Raw genomic sequence first — 25085 nt, 5'->3', positions numbered from 1 at the left:
GCCGGCTCCGGACTACAGCTCCCAGCATGCCGCGGAGTGAGAGGCGAGTGTTCTGATTGGGCGAGCGGGGCCCGCGGGGCGGTGCCGGGTGTCCCGCCCGTCCCCGAGAATTGCGCCTCCCTGGGAGTGGCCGCAGAGTTGCGGCGAGCAGTGAGGAAAGAGGAAAGATGTACCGGGGAAGCGCTGCTGTGCTGTAAAGCAGCACGGGGTGGGCAAAGCGCTGCGGCACCGGTGATGGCTCCGAGTCCGTAGCTGAAGGCTGGGGCGCTGTCCCGGGAGCAGCAGCTGAGGAGAACGTGGGCGGCTCGCCGAGCAGCAGAGCTCCCCCGGAGCACCCCCGGGCCTGGCGGACTCCCACACGGTTGTATTCCTCTGTACGCTGCTACATTTGCTGCTGCGTTTAGTTCAACATTCAGTATTTGGGGGAAATATTCCGGGGGGGATCCAGGAAAACCATGGTGTCCACTGTGCGTAAGATTAACAGCAAAAAATGAAAGACTTGACTGCGTTCTAGTACCAGTCGGTGAGGAACAGAAATTGAGTGAGAGCTCTTCAGTTTGACAGAGATAGGTATGGCAAGATCTAAGAGCTGTGTTTGTAAAAAATCAAAGTATCCTAATTGATGTTTTTCACCTTTTTTAATCTCTTGTGTTTCATAGTTCAGTGTCTCATAACAGCTTAGTGCAAACAATATCATTTGAATGTTGGCACCACCAAGACTGAAGCAATCATGACAGTAAATAATCAACATCAGCTCTTTCAGTCCTACAGCTCCATTACATTAAATCTGTCTGTCCTTTTGGCAGGCAGCATATTAGTACTCTTTACTCTGAGGCTGCGATACTGACTACAGAAATCAGATATGGGTATTTGGTAACACTACTACATTCCAATCAAAACAATCTGGATAACGTGTATATTCTTTAGCATGCTGATAGCTTGCATCTTCAATTAAAAGGCTTTAAGGGTGCACTTTACTCTCTTGCACAAAGGGGACAGCCCAGCAAAGAACTCTGTCCCTTTATTTCATAGTCCTCCCTTGCCATAGGTAGTGTGTTATTTCAGGCCAACTAATAGAACTGGGGGAAAAAATAGATAGATACCCTAGTCCTTCTTCCACATTTTTGTGGGGCTGCTGTCTCATCTGGGTTCCTAAGCCCACTCATCTCCCACAGAGGGCACTCTTGGAACGATCTATTCCAGTTTCAAGCCATGTAGCTGAAGGTACATGGAAGTGGTACAAGTGAGAGCAGTGAGGTCTCTTGCTCTCCTCTTGACTCCCCCACTGTTCCCAAGGTCAAAGTTGAGAGCATCCTCCACTTTGTGTACTGCCTGTCAGGAAAGGCACTAAAACCAAGAAAATACTTCTTTTTGCTCTTTCTAACCCCAGCTGCCCTTGTTTTATCCCTACTTTGACAGGTGATGTAGCCATTCTCACAATCTACATGCATGTTGTCAAATTTATTTCTAAAGTGATAATGAGAATAGCAAAACTTACTGCTTGTTCTTTCTGCTTCTTTGTACGTCTTGTTTCAGTTTGGTAATCAACAAACAGCCATAGCTCATGATCTGCTTGACAAGGAACAGGACAGTCCCAATGCCAATGAAACTAGACCAATTTAACATTTTCACATCATTACCTTCAATTACAACTTCAGTATTTTATAAACACTTAAGTAAAAATGGATTTAGCTTCTGAACTTGAACATTCAGGCTGGTTGGTGTAAAAGGTAAGAGATTAGGTTTATAATACAATCTGTGAGTAGCAATGACAATTCCTCTGTATGGCTTTTACTTTGACCTGTACATTCCATCCCACCCCAAAAGAAAGCAGTTAGCTATAGGTTCTTCAGTCAAAACCACAGAAAAACTGTTTGAGTTAGTTCCATGCTTCATATAGTAGCTCTGCAATTATAGGAAATTCTATTTTTAAAGAACTTTGGGTTTTTTTTCCTTGCAAACCTTTTTTCCACTCCAATCTGTTCACAGGCTTGGTGTCAGCCTGGTTTTAGTAACTCCAGTCAGTGAAAGGTTATGCCTCCCTCAGCCAACAGAAGTTCTCTGTAGAGTAACACAGATCCCAAGAGAATAAAAGAGGTTTTAGGTATTTCAAAATACATAAACAAAATGTATGCATTTGCCATTCTAGAGACTTCAGTAATTACTGAGTGATTAAGAAGCTTACACTATATGCTCTAGAAATAGCAACTGAAGCATTATGAAGAGAGTGTAAATGACCTACTGTGTGCAAGAGATGATGCAGCTGCTTAACTGTCAGCATGTAATTCATATAGCAATGAGTAGAGCATTTTCCAGGAGCTCAAAAGCAGATAATTATCTATGATTTCCCTTCACCTCAGAGTTAGTCTTCTACACAAATTCATGTCAGGTTGTGTAGTGCTTTCCCTGCAAGTGTCACGTTAGGCCTTCTTGGTGTATCTCCCATGGTTCTCTATGCTGTACTAAACAGATAATCAGTAAAGACCTTTCAGTAGGTTAACTGAGAATGCACTTGGTCCATGGGGTACACAGGTGAGGAACACCAGCAGGGTTAATGTGGTTTAACCTGCATCTTTATTAGAAGTTTTGCAGATTATATGCTTGAAGTGAGTTAATGAATCATGGATTATTCCTAGCCACACCTCAACAAGGTGCCTCTGAAGTAATTTTTAAAAAGTGCTGCAAAAAAGGTTGAATGCTGATGCTCAGCTGTGATAAAACTTTTTCAGGAAGGGTGTTAGTGTGAGGTAGAAATCAACTCAAACAGGCACATGGCAGATTATGTTTCCCTGACTTCAAGAACAGAAAAATTGTTAAGAGAAGAAAAAATAAAGTAATGAAACAATGTACTCTGTTTTATCTGTACCTTTAATAAAATCTTTAGATGATATATGCAAGTTACATAAATAATTGTCAGAATAAATAATTTTTAACTTAAGTATCTCTCACAGTCTGTTTGGGATGCTCAGGGAAACTAACCACACACTTTAGCTTTTCCTAACTAAGCCAAGTAAATTCTGTAAAAGAAGGCAAAATTACATGAGGCAGCCTTAGGAGGCCAAAATGAGTTTTCTTATTCTGAAATCCTTTCCTTGGCCTTTGTCCACCTGCCAGCTCTGGCATTCATCAGGCTCTTGCTGAGCGGGATAATTCATTAACCTGGACAAAAATTAACTTCCCTCCCGCAGGGCTAGTTAGTTAAGCTCATTCATAAGAAGACCTAACAGGCATTACCACCAAAGCAAAATGGATCTTGAAAGCAGACAGGTAGGGCAAGGAAAGTAGCTCAACCTATATGAGACAAAAATAATTTATGGTCATATAAGATGTTACAGGCTTCAGCTTCCTGGAAAAAAATTTAGGGCATTTCAAAGTTGCAGAAAATCTTGGATCAATCTTGGATTACTTTTGTGAAGACAAATTATGAGCCAAGATTCAATATTTCAAAAGTAGTCCCAGACTAGTATGTTTGTCCAGGATCAAAACTGAGTTTGATGGTATTATGTGTGCTTGGTATTAACAGCAGAATAGAAATATAGCTGAAAGAAGAATTACAGTGGAAGTACTGAGCAAATAATACAAAGAGCATAGTAAATACCAAACCTGAAATGTAAAATGATGAAGATGGGACAAAGAAGAGCAACAGATGCCCACATGGCTCTTGCACATGAATAAAAGCCTGGTGCAATTCAGTGGTAAAGGTGTATTAAAGTTCAAACCAATTTTTACATTAGAAATGCAAACCATCTCACAAACCTCACATTTTTATACCTTACTAGCATTTTAACAATAATTGAGGAAAACAGCCATTAATATAGGAAATTTCTATAGCACATGCAGCCAGATTAGCAAAATTAACAAAAAAACAGAAATGAAGAACAGCCAACAGTTTTTTTCCCATTAACATTCTATATTGTTTATATCAAGAACTGGCTGATACATACAAATTTGCTCTGAGTGGGTACCTGAACAGCCTGAGTTCAAAAGGAGAGGAGAAAGCTATCTTCTCAAGAAGGTCTTGACATGATGCAATTTTCATCATAATTGATGGGGTATATGTATAAACATAAACCTACGAAAAAGCAAAGACAGAGATGTCCCATCCAATGGCTGGCTACTCTAAGACAGATGACAGTACTCATTTACATCCAAGCAAGCACAAAATCAGAAAACAGACTGAGGTAGTGGGCAATGCTCCAGACTGATGAGTATTTGCATTTCTCTTAATATGAACTGCAAGAACTAAATCCCCAGGAAATGCACTGATAACCTGATCAAAGTGCAACTTGCTGGCAATGGTAGGAAGATAAGGGGAATGATTCTGGCTCAAAGGGACTGACATTGAAACCAGCATCCCCTTTGTTTCCCCGTGGGCATCTCCACTTGCAACTTGGATTGCCATTCTACAACAGTGCATATTTTATGAAGATCAGGAAAAATCCCTACTCCCTGTGTTGTGGGAGGCATAGCAACAGAGGGGCACTCACACAACTGTGCAGTCACAAGAACTCCCATGCTGCTTTAAAGAAGGGTTTTTCTTAACACTACTTAACCTCAGGAGCATCACTTAATAGTGATAACATCGTTAAGTTAACACTTAACCAGTGATAACCTTGGAGGATATCGATGGAAATGCGCAGACTGATCTTACGGCACCAAATATAAAATCTACCTTGACTAAGAGACATCATTTCTACTGGCATTTAGTACTTAAAGATGCTCTACCAGCTTAACAGATGAAGGGGAAATATCCCAGCCTCTTCTGACTCCCGAATACATCAAGAACAGCTCTCACAATCCTGTTTATCCTAACCTAAGTGAAGAGCAACAATGTGGGCCTTTCCAGATATGCCTTCAGCATATGCTTTGAATGCTGACATCAAACGCCTTGAAGGCAGAAGAGGGAGCTGCATGGCCTCTTGTAACCTGGGAAAAGAAAGCTAGACCAACTGTTCCCTTCTTACCCATTTGTGGTTTAAATGGTGTGCAACTGGAAAACAGCTATGTACCTACTCCTAATGAAGGCACATGCCACAAGATAGAGAATTAGAATAAATACTGGGGTGAATTGCCAGAATGAAAAAAAGGAGCAATGACATAGCAGAAATCTCAGATGGTAGAAAAGCTTTATACAAACAGTAAGAAAAGCTACTTCATTATGGAAGTCTGATTGTACAGAACTGTTTACATCCAGCAACAGAACAGAAATGAAATGGCACTAAGTGCACTTTGCATTGTGTTGCAGTAACAATATCCCAACAGGCACAAGGATACATTTCACAGTAAGACTAGGAGATTCTCCTGACAACAATAATCTTTTCAATGCTTTCCCCTATTCAACATTAACTGCAACAGTGCTTAGAAACTTCCAAGACATGGCACAAAATAAATGTAATTTGCTGCAGATAGTATTTTCACATAACACATTAAAAACTTACAGGCTTACTAAGCACTGCAAGTTATGAAAAATAACAATTCTCTTTGATTAACATTAAAGACACCTTTCACCAACTTTAAGCTATTCAGTCCTCGCAACCAATTCCATTCACTGAAAAGCCTATTATTCAGTGTCTAATCAAAGATTTCTCCTCAGCATGCAGATGAAAGGGACAGGCTATCATCCATAACTACATAATATTTCAGCCTGAAAGTAGTCATCCCCAATTTTGCCATGTTTGATCACTTTCAGAAAGATATTAAGGCTGCCCAGGAAAGACATTACAGCAACCTTCTTCAGTTAGTTTTCTCAGTGGGCCGAGATCATAGCTCTCCCTGTTTTCCAGGTGCAATAAATGAACACCTGCATAAAACTATCCTTTAGCCATCAGAAGCCAAGCACTTCTGTCCATTTCAGAGTATGCTTGAGCTAACACCACAGCTTATAGCACCAGTCCTACCTTTGATCCAAACCATTACCTTCCTACCCCAAGGCAAAGCTTAATATACCTGTGAATACTAAGGGAACTGAACCTGATTAAAGCCAGTCCCAGCAAGAAAAAAACCAAACATATCTGCTTACATTTTATTAACATTTATATATATATATATATTTATACTTTATATATATCTCTGAGCAGAGAACTTAGTTGCTTATCAGCCCTACCCCTAAATCTTGCTCTCAGTCCCAGTTCTATTTTGGTATGTCTATAATTTTAAAGCTCTGTTTAAGCAATTAACAAAACTGAAGTAGTATTGTAGCTTGTAAAACAAGATACTGTACTTTAAGAAAAAAATTACAGCTCTTGTCTCTTTGAAGAGATACAGAACATGCCTCTAGACAGCAATTCAGGATAGGAATGAAATATGAATTATGAATAAAGTCTTGGAGGAGCCCCTCAATTATAAGCAGAGATTAAAGAGACCAGCACCAATTATGGTGTCCTAAAGTTACCTGGAATGAATCCCTTTCCATTTCTAATAGCAGCTCATTATGTTGCTATTTGCACTTACATATATGAGCTCTAATGCACAGATTTAAGTTTCTGGCTATAGAATGCTTGACAATTTCAAAATCTAAAACCAGGTGAGCAAAATTACTCACTACAGAGCTGGAATCAGCAGCAAATTTACACTTTGTTGATGTGATGAAATCTTTTCTCTAAGGTACTGCAAAATCTTTATCAAGTCACAATTTCAGACTGAGCATGTCTTATTTGCATATGAAATAGTATCTTTCATAATTCACATTCCCCTGAAAATATCCACAGAGGCTGGATAGCATATTCAACCTCGGACATAGTAAACTGATCCCCCTGATCTTCACAAGTCAAACTTAGAAATATCACACAATGTTATGTGCATTGTGGTTGAAGTACCGTCTTTTTTTTAACACAAATTTTGGTTTACAAAAGCATTGTTTAAAATGCATAATATATACATGTCAACGTATGATTTAATTTATATGCATGTTATATAATTTATATACATGTTATATAATTTATATACATGTTAACCTTTGATTTAATTTAACACAGAATTTCAACCAAAATCCTTTCATAGCCTGGTTAGGGGCATGAGAGTTTTAGGTATGAAATAATGCCTGTGATTCTGTCAAGACTATTACACTTAGGTTCAAAACATGTTTTAGTTCTAGTACATCTGCTTCAACAAAATCAACTGTAAGCAGTTACAGTTAAGACTTTAGAGATAATAAGGTATATATTTCAAAACTCAATGACTAGTTATTTTTAACAGTAATTTCTGTAACATGGCTACAAGAGGAAGTTTTACATAAGACTGATTATCACAACTCTCCATCTGGTTATTCTCCCATTTTCAAAAGACACACAGAAGTTAATTTCTTAATTTTCCGTTTCTTTGAACATTTTGCTCAGCTGTTGAACTAGTGCTACAAGCTCAGGGTTTCCCCCAAGTGATTCAATTTGCTTATAGGCTTCAGATTCAAGCTCTTTCAATGTATTCCGAGTGTACTCAAAGGAACCAACATTTTCAAGGTAATGTACACAGTATTTTTTTATATCTATGTTCTCCGTCCTTTGACGTAAAATGTTTTGCACCTGAGTACTTTCAGGTCTTGACCAAATTGCATGAATGGTTGGGAATGAGAACTTGCCCTCAGTTAAGTCTTCACAAAAGCTCTTGTTCTCGCTATATTCTTTGGAGTGCAAGTTGGCATAGTCATCTCTTATTTGGAAGAAGAGACCAAGTGTGTTAAGGAGCGGCTTTAAGTCCTTTTTATAATTTGAGAAGAGCTGCATGAGGCCTACAGCTAATCCGAAGAGACCTCCTGTCTTTTGCAGTACCATGGCTTTGTACTCAGCCTCTGTAGGACAGGTGTACGTATCCCTCCAGTAAATATCCAAGCCTTGACCTTTATGGAGTTCCAGAAGTTGACGAGTAAAAACTTTAACAGCATCTGGATGATCAAGGGTTAAAACCTTCTCTAAGCCAAGAAAATAAACATAATTAGCACAGTTGATTACAGATGGAATTCCATAGATACTGTGTGCCACTGGAAAGCCCCGTCGTAGCTTTGAGTTATCTTCAATATCATCCACAAGGAGGCTTGCATTGTGCAACATCTCTGTCACTTCAATGATAACCTATGACAAGAAGAGACAAGTGTTAAGTCTGTCACTGTAATTTAACCATGACTTTTGTGAGACTATACTTGAAATGGATAATGTTTTAAATAACTATATTCTCTGTCACTGAGGTTCCTCTTCAGGCAACTTGCCTTTACTGTTAGTACAGATTTATGCTTCTCTCAACATCCAGTTTGCTCTAAGTCCTGGATCACATAGTCTTATGTGTAATGTTTTCAGATTCAAAGTTACTCCCTGAAGTGCTTCCACTTGCATGATCTTCACTGTTGCTACAGTTCTAAAAGAAGCCATTGGCTAGGAGTCATGGAATAGCTGTTATTAGAAACATGACTAGGGGAAAATTAAATAAACAGTGTTTTTAAATGTTTAGATTTACAAACCTGAAATCTCCCAAAGTCAGTTCTTGAGTGTCAGGTGTCATCCATTATCACATTTCTCTTGTGAACCATGTTTTGATAAGTGGAGAGTTCATGTTTCTTTTCCCACACTTTGTGTGGTTATATTCAGTACTGAGCTCTTAAAGTACAGACTATTCCCTCTGAAACATCATTTGGAAAATTCTTGGCAGAAAGACAACAGCCATAATTTCTTCTGAGAAGCTTCCTACACTCTGCTTGTTCCTAGGTAGACCAGTATCACACACCACCTGAGGTGTGCAATAAACTGTTCACAACATTAGGCTTGTAGCTGACTACATTTGAGCAGAACAGAACCTTAACAATTCATCAAAAAAAGAAGAGTTTTAACACTATAGGCTGCTTTTATTCCATAGCTGCCACGCAAGCAATAGGTACATTCAGCACCTGCTTAAATGGAAATAAATTTAAGCACATAAAACTGCACACTGTATAAACTCATGGCAAAACACATCTGATTAAGATATGATTTTAGAGCTAATGAACCAATTATACTCCTTAGCTACGAACATTGCATTCAGTCAAAATTCATCAAAACAACTGTTAAAAAACACTAAGACCACCATAAAATGGCAGCAAATATCTAGTATGGTCCTATTTGGTGAGTGCTGTAGGACAAAATAAAGACTTTACTGTAAGCATTTTCTTGAGCACCAAGCCACCTGGTGTTCAGTGAACATTGTCCCAAAGATTAAAAACTCACACTCCAGGAATTTAATCCCTTTCCCAAGATACAATTGCAAGAACAGCCTATTTAAACACTCATGAAATCAAAGGATAGAGTACTTATTGAAGGCAACTTTACACACCTATTTGTTTGAATAAACTTTTGGTCCATTATCTCATTCTCAGTACTATCAGGAACATTTCCCTGTGTTTTCTGTGAGTTGACTGGATAAGCCTATTCTAGTATTTCTCAACAGTTCAGATATCATAAAAAGATTATTTTAGAAGACATCAGGAAGTAGCCTGAGGAAATGAAAAGACTGGTCTCCATAATGAAAGCTGAAGACCCAGTAGAGAGTGGTATGTTTTCTTACAACCTACACCTATCTAATCAGTATCTGCTGCACTATCAGTCCAACACACAGGTTTCTTCCACCTCCTTATTTGCAATAGCTTTAGAACTTGCTTGACACTTGCTAGGCCATTTCAGTGCCTTCTCAGGGAGAAGTTCACCTGACAAACCCAGCGTTCTCTAATTTGAGAAGTTGAAGTGTTTCAGTGCAGCACCAAAAGGGAACTAGAAATTCATTAAGTGTCGGGAGAAAAGATCACTTGGTTGGGGCAAAAGGTGAAACAGTGGCAGTTAACAGTAAAATAAACTACCTAGGAACCTCAATTGTAGTAGCCTCAATTCTATAATCTAAATAAACTACACAAAGACAAATAATCTAAGGTAAGAAAAAAGCCCCAGAAAGAATGCCAGAATTAAGATTTTTAATATAGGAAATACAAATAGCTGGAAATTAATCAGGCTGTTAGACACAAGGGACATCTTATTGAGATCATGAGAGAGGTCAAAAAGATGACCAGAGGTGGTCCTCCAGACTTCAACCATCCTTAGTTATTATAATTAGTACTAAAATGCACAGAAGCTGCATTAACTGCATCATGATGAAGACTAAAGATGACAGGGTCTTGTTTTTTCCTGCCACTACAACCAACTTAAGTAGTAAAGGAGACATTAAAGCATTGGTTTTCTTCATAAAGACAATCAAAACAAGTGATCCAAGTTTTCAATAGCAGTTACATGATCATCAGTTTGAAGTGACAGAACTGCTAACTTCTGTTCACACAGAGGCACTGCTGCTTTAGTTTATTATTAGCACTAAACAAAAATGGACCACAACATCATGGGTGCCCAGCAAAAGAGCAGGAAGCAACAGTCAGATTGCAACATAAAAACCCGCTAGTTGAATAGAATGGAAGGTTTTGTTATAATGAGAGGGGGTCAGCATGAGAAGACAGGCTTTGGGAAGCTGCAGAAACCCCATCACCAGATTTTCAAAACTCAACAGGGCTCCCAGAAGCCATAAGTAGCTACAGAGCAAGCTCTGCTTTAAGTACAGGGTTGTGCTAGATAACTTCCAGAGGCTTCTTCCAATCTGAGTTCTGATCTATGATATTAGATTAAACCCATACATGCAATACACAGGCTGCTATATTATTTGTTTTATTTGGATGTTTGTCTGAACACAAGGGTAAGATGTGTCTAGCTGAAAGACAGAATAAATTTTGCTAGACAGTTACACAAATAGGCTGAAAAATGGAAGAGTTGCTAGATTATGAAATGCAGCCTCTTAAACCACTCAAATCACTTTGCTGCCTAAGAGCTACGAAGTGTCACTTTTAAGGCACCCTAAAAATGACTCCTTCACAAATGCTAAAGATACTTCTGCCAACAATTAATGAAATTAACAAAGGACCAGCGGGATGTCAAAAACCACAACCAATTATATAAATTCCTTATATTGCTTTGGACAAAAAATATTTTGCACACTCTGTAGCATGTAACAAAACTGCAGTCTAACCTAAAAAGGTGGATAACATTTCATTTGAAAAGCCACAGTGTTTAAATACACAGCCATGCATCTTGCACACTTTGTCCAAGAGAAAAGACAATGAGAATTCCTAGACAATCCTTCCCATTAGAAAGTAAGGATTGCAGACTATATGATACATCCCTCTCAGTTTTAGGTTTTTAAAGTTGATTTAATTGCTGCCTTTGATATTCTTGTATCAAAATCTCAAGATTTTATTTTCAAACACTATTTTTGTGAAGTCTACCAGGTAACTGTCTAGCTTGTTTCGTAAGTTATTAAAAACTCAGTGTTAAAAACTGAGTTAAGTGGGTAACAATGATAGCTACTTATCTACACCTTCAAAGGTTGAACACTTGGAAGGAAGTAACTATTCTAGTAAGACATGGAAATAATTTCTTTAGTGTTGTATCACAGTAAAAGCTTTGCACTGAAGTTGTTTTCCTGAAAGTTCACTTCATATTCAGAAATTAGTGCATTTAAGATTTCTGATAATTTATGCTATGTAAGAGAATAATCTGTTACCAATGGTCTTGGAAAGAAAAAAAAAAAAATTAAAAAAAAATTTAAAAATAATTAGCCAGTACCTGTATTTTATCTTCCGGAACATTCAGCCAGTGATTAAAGGCCTGTGACAGTTTGGTTCTCACTTGCTTACCTACAATAAAAATATTATAGGCATTTATAAAAATGATAGAGTTCATAATTAGGCACAACAGTTTGTCTTAGCAACTATAGCTGATTCGAGACCTGATTAAAAAACTCATCAGTGTGATGACACAAAAATGGAAAATATATCAGTGCATGACTTGTTTCCTCATTGAATAAACATCAAGTAGCAGCAGTTTCAGTTTTAAACACTTCTCAGGAATATTTAAAGCACCTATTTACAGGTTACTATATTTAGTTTTCACAATTTAATTAGTAAGGGATCCTGACCATGTTGGTAGCCTGTACAGATCAGCTAGTTTGCAGGGCATGTTAATTTTAAGATTTAAAAGTTCCAATTATGATTCATTCTTAGTTGAAAGTATGGCTATTTGTTGGATAGCTGTTTCTGTCAATTTTTAGGTCTTTCTCCTGTAGTATTATTCTTTACTTGTTACTGTAAATTTGTAAAACAGCAAAGTGACATTTCAAATACTTACTAAATAACACTAAACAAAAATCTGAACAGAACATTGTGAACAGAATAGAACTTTCCAAGAATTCAGATATTTATCTTATACACAAGAAATCTACCTACAAATAGGATTTGGTCTGCTTTGGTAAAATCTACTTTGTTGGAGCCAGACAGTCATCCTGTTTCATAGGAATTAAAGACAACATCAAATGACCAAGTTTAGTGTTAAAACATGTTGTTTTGTTCAATCCAGATACTTTCTACATGACAGAGTGAATTTCAATAGAAGCTAACCTTATGCCTATACATTACTGATGTCTACTTTCTTTAGTAATTTGCTGGTTTTCATGTACAAATATCTATTCAGCATCTAGTCATGTTCAATATGAAATAAAGTTTCCCCTATCCACACTGAGACAATTCTGCTCTGAACTTTGAGAAGCTCAGCTATGTATAATTTCTTGGAATAACTGCAAGAAGGTTTACAAAAACAGCCCTGTATATTTGTATATATAGCTCACATAAACAAGCATTTGGAAAAAGCTTTAAAATAAACTTCAAAGCAAGGAACCCATATTACTTGACTCAAGATGTACTGAGACATAACTGAGACATTCTGCAATACTAGTCCTCATGTTGATAATTCCATCTTGCCCATAGCACCAAAGAAATGTCAACATTTGAATCTCTCCCTAAGGCTTCTCTATGACTGTGTAGCCAGCACATACAGAACAGAATAATAAGTATGGGTAAATTCACTTGCAGTGATAGACCCTGGAGAAACTGGACTGAGAATTTTTCCCCTCCTAATTAAGTCCCCACCAGGTAAGCAACAGCTTTGTGGGTTGGGCTCTGTAGCAAGGGTGATAACCTTCCTCCCTGGATCAGAGGTCTGCACTTATTGTCTCAGTTCTCCATGATTTCCACTGCTTCCTGTCACCACCATCTTCTGGTTCTCACTAGACAAGATTAACAAAATGGTCCTTTTTTCCCCCCAGGAGCTCTGTCCTCTGTTTCTGCCACATGTGAACAGGCATTCTGACCTGGACATACACTGCCATTGGCTTGTTTTCTCCATTTTTGTTGTCTGTGCTTGGTTTTAAACACTAACAGTTTTCTGCAGAAGGGAAGGATTGTTTTGTCTTTCCTTGAGAGTAACTGTTATAAATATTCGCCAAACTGTATGGCCTACCAGTTAAGGATTAACAAGTATTTCACCACATTCATAACGAAAATCAGTCAAAGAATATCACATTAAGGAACTGTACCTAATCTATACCTTATCTATAGCTGTTTATTCTCTTCTAAATTACTTGCATACAGACAACACCTGCTTTTTCTTTTTATACTAGGCAGCTTAATCCTGTTTTTCTGAATGTGTCTCCTAGAAAATACACTTAAAGAATGCTGGATGTTCAGCAACAAGCATTATTTCATCATGAGGAACTTGACTACTAGCACGCACTCTAAATGGATTATAACATGCACAAAGGATTAAGTCACTTAAGTTCCTTGGTACAGGCAGCATTTGAATTGTTAGACTTGTCTACCCTGACTAGCAAGGTTTCCTAGACACTGATTATTCAAGGAAAAAACACTACCTGTATAGTGAGACATCTATTGTTCCTTTTATAGATGCAGATTTGCTTGTCTTCTAAAGGAACATTATGGCTACATAAATGCTATTTTATCTGATTCTGAAGTCACTCTCACCCGGTCTATGCAATAGTACAGCAATTTTCTGTACACACAATTTATGCCTGCAGCCATATTGTGGTGGCGAAAGACCAAACCCCTCCAATACCTGTCTCTAAAGCCTGGATGCAGAAGATTCCGTTCCTTGCCACATCCCTCCTCTCCCCAGACTAGACAAGACAACAATACAGGGACACTAGGACATTAAAAGGAGCACTGCCAGAATTATCCAGTTTCTTCACCGTCACATTCCACTGCTCTGTTAATTATTCTAAGCAGGCTATTGTAAAATGGAAGAATAGAGGTCTAACACCGAAAATTAGAAGCTCTACCTACTGTATAGAGCTATAATAATAGACATTACTGCACCAAGCTTTTATCAAAGCTCTGCTAAATGCATTTGGTTGGATCTGCCTAAGATCCCAAATTATTACCCAAATCAAACAGCAACTATGGAAAGCTTTTCTCCTTAGTAATACTGGGTGGAAAAGGTGAGGAAAACACTGAGAAATTCCTTCTACAGCTAAGAATGTTAAAGCTTTATCCTCCAAACAAATATCAAGTTAGATTAAAGATATTGTATTGAGGACACTCCCTCCTCCTCTTCAGATGAGATGCTTCTCATCTAAAGGAAAAAAATCAACCTACTTACTCTTTATATACACACTTGTTCTTATGATAGGGCACAGACCCAAAAACTAGAGACCTCCATTCTGGACAGGCTCCTGGTTAGTATTGCTTCACTTTTGCTGTATTCAAGTAACCACAAATTTTGCCCTTAAGGCAGCACCCCACTTACAGAGAAGGCTCATTAAAGGGCTAGAACAGCATGGGAAAGAGCAGAAGGACTATTAACCTAGCCCCCATTACAGCTAATTCAACTCATTAGCCCAGCAGAGAACGCAGCTTTTTGCTAGGTTAGCTTTCTGCCAGCTTTATGTACCGAGTCAGCTCATGCAGTGGATCTGCCACAATCAGTACAAGGTGAGCAGGGGATGATGAGGATCAGGGGAAGGGGCATTGCCCTTCTGGAGGAAGAAAGCTCTTGTATTACCTGAACTGTATTGTACACTTGCACATTTAGCTGCATCCTCTGATGGATTAAAACTAAATGGATAAAGTCTCCAGGCAGACCTCTCCCAGCAGCTACAAGAACACTACAAACAGCATAAGTGAACTGCATGAAGAGAAGCAGAGAGCAGGCACATACACTTTTAACCTGTGCAGCTACTTGTGATTGAGGTCATTGACAGAATTCTCTAGCATAACTCCTCTGCTCAAAATAGGGTTAACTAGCCCAGCATTGTGATCCTGATTTGTGCCTTGCTCCTTCTCACAATCCTGAATGTCACTATCCCACGGTTACTGCAACTAAGGCTGCCTCCAGTCTCAATGTCCTAACCACTTTTCCCTTCTATTTAAGTGGAAGCCAAGCATAATGACTTCCTACATCAGCACCATGGTCACCTGTGTTAGCAAGAGATCATCAATTCATTCCAGAGACCTCCTGGACTGCCTGTGTCCTGCTGTGATGCTTCTTCTACCACACTGTGAGGTAACTGAAGTCTCTCATAAGAATCAGCACCTGTAAATATGAAGCATTTTGCAGTTGTCTGAAGGTCTGATCTGCTTCTTCCCTCTTAGGGGGTCTGTAGCAAACACCCACTATAATGTCACTCCTATTGATCTGCCCTCAAAACTTATCCCATAAACTCTCAACAGGCTCATCTGACTGAAGGTCAAACTCCATGCAATTCAACTGTTCTTTCACATAAAATGCAACTTCCATTCCTTGCTACCTCAGATTATCTTCCTAGGCCATCCACATGCATCCATTGCAGCACTCTAGCTGTGTGTTTATACCACAATAAAATTGTTGCCCTACAGCTGCATCCAATCTCTACCTTCTCCCTTTTACTCCCAATAATGTATGCATCTGTATAAAGACACTTCACAGAAGCATGCTATCCTGCAGATCCCCAGAAAAAGGAAGAGCTTACCCTATCAAGTTCTGTTTGTACTTCCTTTTTGGAGTGCTGGGATGATTTGCCTTCAGATCTGATCTGTAGATTACTAAGTGTCTTGTTCAAATCAGCCTCTACACTTTGTTTGCAAGTTCACTAATTCCTTACTTGACTGTGTGCAGTCATTTTCTTTTACTATAAGCTCCACTTTTGCCCCAACTTGGACAGGTGGATGCTATCTCCTCCTGATAGTCCTTGCTCTGCAAAGGAGGTCTCAAGTCTGTAAGAGCCAAAGCTCTTCTATCAGCATGAGCTGTGAAATTAACTATCTGTTAATAGTTTAGGCAGTATCTGTTTATTCCCCCTGATGGTAAGAAGGGGGTTGAGGATCACAGAGAAGACCCACCTGGCTTCCTGTGGCCTTGGCCCTCATTCCAAAGGCCACATAGTCTTGCTTGATAAGCTTCAGGCACCCCCCGTGCTATACCCATTATTGTTCAAGTAGAAGAGCCGTAAGGTTAAGTATTTTAAGCTGTAAGGTTAAGTATTTAAAGGTGAAACACACCTTGGCAGTCCTTCCCTCATATCCCTATCAGGAGTATCTAGAAGCAGCAAACCTCCCTAAAACAAAACCACAAGCCTCTATTCCTCTACAGGAGTCAGTCTCTCCACTATCTGCTCAGTCTCACCACTTGCTGCTGCCCTAGGTGATGTTTTGATGTTTGTTGTAGAAAACCATAGAATCATTCAGGTTATAAAAGGCCTATAAAGAGCTTCCAGCCATGTGTCTTCTTTCAGTGCACTGAACCTATTTGGCAATTGCACATCTGTTCAAGGAACAGGAATCTCTCTCCGGTGTCAGAGGCCACCAGCCTTCACCATGGCGGGAGTATCTATCTCCCAACCTGATATGCAGAGACTATTTCTGCCCCCCTGTCAATATACCTGGAGGTTTCAGATTCTTGAATCTGTAGAGTCCTGTAATTTTTGTTATTTATGATGCTGTGCAAGCCTGCTGACCCCTTTCCACCATTCCTTTGCTTGGTGACATAGGTTTTCCACAACTACACACCTTTAGGAGCAGGGACATCACTTGATTCCAGCTAGTGGGTGCCCCCAGGCATCCCTGCAGCTCACAGTCTAGAGAGGTGCAGCCTCCCTCAGGAACTTGGCCCAAGCAGAGGCCTCTGATCTGCCAAGGGTAGTTGTGCCAGTGGTAGGGATCATGGCCTGTGGTGCTTAACTCCTTCACCAGGCTGATCAAGTTCAACAACCCAGCAGAAAAAGCTGAACAACAAAGCCAGTCTTGACTGTTTAGCTTGCTGAACAAAAGCAGGAAAGACTGCAGCCAAGACCAGCAGGACAAGAATGGGAAGATGCACAGTCATGAATGGGATCAGAATCTGCCCTTTTCAACAGCAAGCTATTAACCATATCAGTTTTATGACAACTGAAATTCTATATATTCCTTAGTGCTGCAATATCACCTACTGTTGTTAACTCAGACCCTTAAAAAGAAAAGATTCACCATGTGTGTGAATTAAGACATTTTTGGAACAAACCTCAACAGAATCTTTGAAAGTCAGTCCTGTACTTTATGATACTAAGTGACAAAATTCTAGATTAAGCAGAACATTGCTAAAAACTAGTATGGCAATGTTCCACTGCAATGAAATTTTACAAGAAAAGTTACTGTTTTGGAATCTATGTTCTTCTCCCAAGCAATAATTTCTGCTCAAGAAGGAAAAAACATTAATTACCACACTAAACATTAATTACCATACTAGTAGTTAAAATAGCACCATACTAAAAATCCCTTAAGCCTCATAGCTTCCCTATCCTAGCACTGTTTGAAGTCAAAGAAATATACAAGGTTACTTTAAGTATCACCCCAAGAATGTTACCATCAAAAGTCTTATTTCAGCAAGGGAAACAGAGTAATCAACTTCCTGTACTAAGCGGTTAATACTTCACAGTTATAAAAATTGTGTTCTTACACTATTGACAACATTAGCAGGCTTTTTCCCTTCTCTGCTACCAACGTGAATACAGTTATACAATCCCTTTTTATGCAAGCAAACTTTGATATGTATCTACATTCATTCAACCATAGGTTACTAAACTGCTTGGAGAGTTTAACTCGTCTTTCAAGATAAGGAAGTGGACTGCTGTAGAGCCATAGTGTACATATTTGACACTCAGCCAAGCTTTCTGCAAAGCCCCTCTGAGCTCAAACTGATCCAACAGAGAAACAGCTTCTTGTTCCTGTTGCTGTGCCTGCTCACTAACAAGACAAGAGATTAACCAGGCAAGTTTTTAACAGGTTAGTGATTGATACTACCTAACAATTTGATTAGCAGGCTCAGAACTGGCACAAGTTAAGCAGCAGAAGAACACTGCCAGAGACTAAGAGGATCGAATGAAACTGCCTCTTTCAACAAGAGCCTCTTGTATTAGCTCAGGCATCTCATTTGAGCTCCACTCTAGGTAGAAACAGCATCTGTAAGCCCATTTTTTCCACCCTTACCGAGCACTGGTACTCACTGACTCCAAGATTCACACATGTAACTGGCTCCCACTGATCTGTACTTGGCATAGCTGACCTTAGGCAAAGCCAGCGCTTCAAACACAGTAAACACAGTTTATTTATGACTGGGAACCCTCACTGCTTCACCTGTTCCTCAGTACAAGCTTCCCACAGGTACACCACTTTCACCTGCCTAGTTTAAGAGAAGTTTTCTCTTCTGAATCACACCACCACTACTGCACAGAGAGCAGTGTATCTTATCTCTTGCCTTCCCCAAAACATACACTAAATTAAAAAGAAGTCGACATGGTAAAGTGGGCTATCAGATTTATGACTCTTTAGGAGGACAGGATCTAACACACCTGTACTGTCAGTGAGTGTAGTGTTACATAAGCCACCAGTAGAGAGTTATTATAGTTGAACTCTCAAAGCGAAGGAATTTAGCCACAGGAATCAAGGTGGGAAGGGTAAACATATTGCAGATGCATCATTTAAAGTGAAAGGTAACTGAAGAGCTTTTAATCAAGCACTTCTCCCTATAGAAGATTTTTTGGGCACTTATTGGGTGTTGTATATTTCCTACTAGGAAGCTGAGCTTTTCTTCCTGGTATCTACAATAGCTGTAAAAATAATTAGCAACTAAAGATGCAGAGGTGTTGCAACATTCCTTGGTTAATGAGATAATCTAATAATATAAAATGTAGACTTAAAGATTATGTTTGAGGAAAGCAAATTTTTTCAGGACCAGGGCTTAGAAAGCTCTCTGTAATATCACAGACTCACTCTCAAGGTAGTTCTCTAGAAAGACCACCACCCAGTTCAACATAGCCAAAAGGAGTACACATGAGGAAATGGGAAACAGGCCTTCTGGCATTAAAAAGGCATGCAACTGCCAAATTCTTTGCTTTTCTTAGTTTTCAACTTGGTGCTAACTGCCAAGTTAAATGAAATCACTAATGTTGGCAAGAAAATCCTGGATATTTGTAGAGGTTAATAATGAAATTCATTATACTCAGGTATAATGAATTAGGACTCTGAGGACCCACCCTACTGATATACAGCTCTTGCTAGAGATGGGCAAAAGCCACTTAGTACTCTGTCTGTCTAGGCAGAAGGTCTTCTACCCTGGTCAGATATAATTTTCATCAGAAATATTTCCTTAATATTTACCCAAATTTTCTATCTTCCTTAACTCCTTCAGCAGGCAATATAAGCTGGACAGAGGGCAACCAGGCATTTATGCAGTAGTTCCAATGACAAAGTTGTTCTGCCACTATTTTTACAAAATTAGTCACTTTGATAGCCTGTATGGTCTTTGTTACCCTTTAGGTGTACAATTAAAAGTCACAGCAACCTGATTGTTTAGTCAAAGAGGCTTACATGGGGCATATCCATACAGCAGCTTGCTTTCAAACTGCCTCCTGAATTCTGCTATACTGTGCAAGACTGAAAACTTCATGTGAATGTATTGCTGGTGACCTGATAGTACACAAGGACTGGCTGAACCTCTGACAGGTGAAATAAGCCATGAATAGGGACAGCTGAAATTGGCCATAAGAGCACCCGTCTCTACAGGCACCAAGGAGAATAAATTACACGAGAGGAACAGGTTAATGAAAACCCCCAAAAAACAACCCAGAACAAAACCAAACAAAAACCAAAACAAATCAAAAAAACCCAAAAAATCTCCCAAAGAACCCTAACCAAACAAAAACCCTTCAAACACCACCTCTCCCCCTCAACCAAAAGAAAAGCCACAACCCACTGAGTTTAGTACAGGAAGCAAGTAAAGAACAAAATATTGTCAGCGCTGAGTTTAAAACCAGGATCAAGTCTTCAGTACCTGCCTTTATCCATTTTTAAGTCAGCTACTCTGGAGAACAGAGTAACTGCAATATTACTTACAATTGCAATATTAATGTGGCAATATTACTACAGACACAAGAGGTATTATACCAATCTCACAAAAAAAAAAGGGGGTTTCATAAGAGGAAGAAAAGAACAAGTAAAATAGAAACACGGAAAAGTATTACTTTTTATTATTCTTAAATCCACAAATCAAGAATAGAAAAACTTCTTGGCTTGTGCTTCCCAAGACGAAAGCTGCTATAAGAACAATTTTGATACTTAAAACAACACAATACAAAGAAACTTGCCTGGTAGTTGAAGCAAATACTGGTATGGCTCTAGGATTCTTTTAGATGTTTCATCCATCCCATCCATTTCTTTCTTTCCGAAGATGTAGTTCACTGTTAAAGAAATGTTATTAACACTATTTAGATTTAAAAATTTGTAAGTAAGCAGTAGATGCATACAACTAAAACGTCAGCTGACTTGCAGGTTAGGCACAAATATTCCAATGGTTTCCATATGTCATTTACCAAGGAAACACAAAAAAAATATAATATATGCTAAATACAGTTTAATTAATCATGAAGCTTAAGCCAACTCCTAGACTTTGTTTACTTTTTTGTACGTAGTAGATTGCTTAGGTGATGAAGTATTTAAAACTTTACCATTCAAAGCTCCACTGCAAATCTTTAAAGACACTCATACAAAACCTCACACAGCTAATCTGCTAAATGCTTTCTCCATACATCTGACATTTCAAAAGAGCAGAAAACACAACTCAGACCAAGGCAACCTAAAGAAGAAGAATACTAGCTTCAGTCTTTTGATATAATTCCTCAATCTTTCGTTATAAGTCAAAATAGAAATATACCATTTTTCTACCACTGTTCAAGCATAGAGAGCTCTACACACTTCCCATACACCATAAATATAATAGACTTTTATGAATAATCTTTTAGGATCCAGGGCCTACAGAGCTCAACAATTTTTTATTGATTAGCTTCAAGTTGCATACTTCAGGTCATCTCCATCTGCATTTTTTTTCAGACTGCTTTCTGTGATAGATTTACTATCCTTTCACCTCTAGCCTTCCTTACTGCACTGCAGATGCAGCAACTCAAAACAATACTTCTCATGTAGTTTTAAGACAGGAACTGCAGCAGTAGCATAAAGTCTCATGCTACTTCTCAGATACTTTGCTAGTATCCTGCAAAGGATTTATTTCTTTCCTCCTGGAGAAAGTGAATAGTTATGTAAATTAATGTCCCAATTTTGGCTAGAATAGAGCTAATTTTCTTCCTAGTAGCTGCTGCAGCGCTGTGTTTTGGACTCTGTGTGAGAATACGGTTGATAACACACTAATGTTTCAGCTGTTGCTAAATAATGCTCACTGTAAGTGAAGGAGGTTTCAGTTTCCCAAGCTCTGCCATGGAGCAGGTGCACAAGTAGCTGGGAGAGTATAGCTCAATCAATTCCTGTCTATTCCTATTGCCACCTTCCACACCCACAAGCATTTGTAGCAGTCTGTGCTTGGGGAACTGATCTGTGTTAATAACTATTTTCCAAGTTTAAGTGTAGATCAACTCCTTTATTTGCTTCACTCTGTGTGTTCATCAAATGTATTGGCACTTCAGGGGCAAGAATTTAACCAAATATAGTTGTTAACAAAATGCTCGTAAGGCTGCACCTTTTGGGAAAGCTTCACGTATTTTCTTGCAGTGACGCTGTGGTAAGAACTACAGCCTCTCCATCCTATCCATGTGCCAGCATAACCAGAGGTCAGGCCACACACTAATCAAAATCAGATTTGACATCCTTGACTCCTTATTTTGTTGCCAGCTTGTTGCTGTAACTGAAGTGCTTTCAACCAGCACTGCCACTGAGAGGCAGCTGTCAAACTGTACCCTCACATATAAAGACTAAGTCTCAAAGGACTTCAGTGAGGAGGTAAAATCAAAGATTTTCAGATTCTACCCCCAGATGTTTTAAGCAGAAAGAATCTGGTGGAGATAGATATAAGGATATACTATCAACCTAACAACTCCCGTGTGACCATTATTTGTCAAAAAGCCACACAGACAGTGACAGAATTGAAAGTGCATAGCTATCCAGCTAGGCTGAGAAGAGACATTAGGATTGGAAGTGTTCTCCTAGAAAAGTTCTTGCTTAGAAGTAAATGTTAAAGCTCTTCCTCTTCCCCCAGGGAATTAGGTCTGTTGCTCACCTGTAAGGCAGTAAGCCAATATTCAGAATCCCCAACTAACTTGAAATTCATTAGTATTGTACAGCATCAACGTAAATATTTGCATCTTTCTGCACATAACTAATAGGAGTTCACCTGAAATACTAAATATCAGCAGAAAATTAGTCAGGTACTTCTGCCACAAGTACAGAGATTCTTACTTTTTTTTTTCTTTTAATAAAAGGCAAAAAAGATGTAATGAACAAAAGTAACTAATCTCAAATCAATATAATTAAAATTTTCTATACTACTATTCTACCATTAAATGAAATTCTAGGTAAATCCCCACCAGGGATTTACCAAGGGAAAAAAATAAAAAGTCTGATTATTCATCAGACAGCTACACATTTAACACACCCACTGGCACATAAACAGCGAACAGAACCTCCCCCAAACTTATACATAGAAAGGGACCCTTGATAAAGAAACGTGTAAATGAAATTCATTACAAAAGCCTCTAAGCAAAAATACCATGATACCACATGTGTAATATTATTGCTCTTTGCACAAAATTATCACATACAGCACACTTGGGAAATGCCTGATATTAAGGGTTTCCTGCTGAGGTGACTGACCGATTTATTATGGAAGTTACACTTCTCAGTGATTTACACACAAGATCTCAAGTCACCATACCCCACTAAAAAGTAAAAACCAGCAGTTAAACAATAAATGAAAGGCTACCAAAAGCCTTTTGTTAGTGAAAGTGCAAGAATTGATTACATCTATGCTTATTCATAGGATTAAAGCAGTTAAGGCCATTTTACCTTATAAACCAGCACACTAACTTACTGCATTTCAATTCGTATGCATGACAAAGTCAATTTTCCAGTTATTTCTTATCTTCACAAGGCAAAAAGAACAGCCACACACAACAGAGAGCCCAAAGAGCTGCCTTTTGGACTGCATCAAAGCTTATCTCTGATGACCTCTTTGAAAACACACATGACACTAGGATAAGATGGTGACGTGGGTCTCCATAATGTGGAACTACTCTAAAGTTATACTTGAAGCTGTGATCTGTGTCTAGAACCTTTCTAGAGAGGATGAAAGTTGATGATTAATTCCAGGCCAAATGTCAAGAAAAAGTCTCCCTTCGGAATTTTGTAAAACAGCCTCTCATGTTGCCCTGTTCCATTCCACTCCGCAGACCTTTCTTCCCCTCCTCCCAAATAGGGAGAATAGTCTTAAATATACAGATGGTATTTTAAAAAGTATCATCATCTCAGGGGCTGCAGTCATAGTGTAATTACAGAGAAAATAAGAGACAGCTACCAAAAAAAGCAAAGAGCTCCAGTATAAAATGAACCATTCAGAAGGTTCTCAAATCAGCTCCATCACGGAATTTAGTGCACTGAGACACTGGCTTCGTTGTAACCAGTGGGGGGGGGGAAGCCCCAGATAGGGGGAGCAAGTAGGAGTGAGAAGCAAAGTTTCAAAAAGAATACACAGAAAACTTAGTGAATGAATATCTACTGTTTCAAACACAGACTACCAGAAGTCTTAATCCAAATGCCACTGGGACACCAGTCCACATTCCCATTCTAATTAGCAGAGTCCTGTTTATATCCCCTCCCAGGCTGACACCGAACAACACCTCGCTTCCCGCAGGTGGAAGGGCAGTGGCAGACCACACGTTTTCCCCGAAGATGCAGCTGAGTAAACAACAGCTTTCCATAGTGCCATTCCAACACTAACGTTAGAACGACACGAGCACCCTACTCCTGTGATCGTGGCTCCGTTTTAATGGGGAATTCCAAGAAAAATTGAGCAGGAATGCTGCAGAAGCCCGAGAACAATACCTTGGCCGCCGAAGTCCCGGCCCGCAGACAGGGAGGGTCTCTGAGCTGCGGCCTGACCCGCAGACAGAACATGAGTCGGCAAAACCCGCAGCTGGAGCGCTCCGTTAAAACTCACATTTCACAGAGAACACGAAGCTGCTGCCGCCAAACTCCCGCCACAGCCGGACCGACGGAATAAGGTTCATTTTTTTCGGAGTTCATCGCGACAGGCGCAGCCTCCTCAGCTGCCTCCAGAACTCCAGGACGAGCGGGCCCAGCTCCTCAGCGCCATTTTAGGAGATCGAGAGCCGAGGACGCATCGCTCCCCCCGCCCGCCGTCCACCCCCATTTTCTGATCGGCGCTGTCGGGCTCGGCCGCCAGGGAGGGCCGGGAAGCGCCGCCCGCCGCCAGCCCAGCGCTGCCCCAGCCCCGGAGCGCTCTGTCAGTCACTCCGCCCGCCCCGGCGACCGCCGGCACCGCCCAGCACTACCGGCAGCTCCCTTTCCCCCGGCCCCTTCCCGGGCAGCCTACAAGCCCCTCCTGGGCGGGGCAGCCGCAGGACCCGCTCCCCCGCAGCCGGGCTCGGACCAGCCTCTCCGAGAAGGGCGCCCCCTCTCTCTCCACCGCCCGGACCCCAGTGTCCCCCCCCCAACCCACAGCCAGCTAACAGGGCAGCCAACCTCGCCTCACCGCTGCCTCGCTCCTCCACCGCCGGCAGCCGGAACCCCGCCCCTGAGCAGCCGCCGCTCCGGGAGTGGCGGCGCTGGCGGCGGCAGAGCCCAGAGCGGAGCGCCGCCCCCCTCCTTCCTTCCGCCCCGCCGGACGCCACCTTCCCCTCCTGGGGGGAAAATGCGCCACCGAGCGCCCCCCGCGCAC

The 25085-nt window shown here is 40.1% G+C and overlaps 1 protein-coding gene across 7 annotated transcripts; it reads right to left on the bottom strand.

The window, feature by feature from the left end:
• Positions 1 to 2850: 2850 nt before the first annotated feature.
• On the bottom strand, positions 2851 to 25053 carry GGPS1 (geranylgeranyl diphosphate synthase 1). 7 transcript variants are annotated; one of them, XM_071432206.1, is made up of 4 exons: positions 24895 to 25052; positions 20491 to 20583; positions 11613 to 11683; positions 2851 to 8063 (listed from the first exon to the last, which is right to left on the bottom strand). In XM_071432206.1, the coding sequence occupies exons 2-4, from the start codon at positions 20555 to 20557 to the stop codon at positions 7302 to 7304; spliced, it is 900 nt and encodes a 299-aa protein (XP_071288307.1). In that variant the 5' UTR covers positions 20558 to 20583; positions 24895 to 25052; the 3' UTR covers positions 2851 to 7301. The 7 variants fall into 7 exon arrangements, with proteins under 7 accessions (XP_071288307.1, XP_071288279.1, XP_071288298.1 ...); XM_071432178.1 differs by having other exon boundaries at positions 24890 to 25051; XM_071432197.1 differs by having other exon boundaries at positions 24900 to 25051.
• Between the last annotated feature and the right edge of the window lie 32 nt (positions 25054 to 25085).

This window comes from Agelaius tricolor, unplaced genomic scaffold (assembly GCF_023055355.1).
Source record: "Agelaius tricolor isolate 1412-34295 unplaced genomic scaffold, bAgeTri1.0.p SCAF_1, whole genome shotgun sequence".
In the NCBI taxonomy this organism is placed as follows: Eukaryota; Metazoa; Chordata; class Aves; order Passeriformes; family Icteridae; genus Agelaius; species Agelaius tricolor.
Note: the sequence above shows the minus strand (reverse complement) of the source record. Positions and strands in the feature narration are given on the sequence as shown.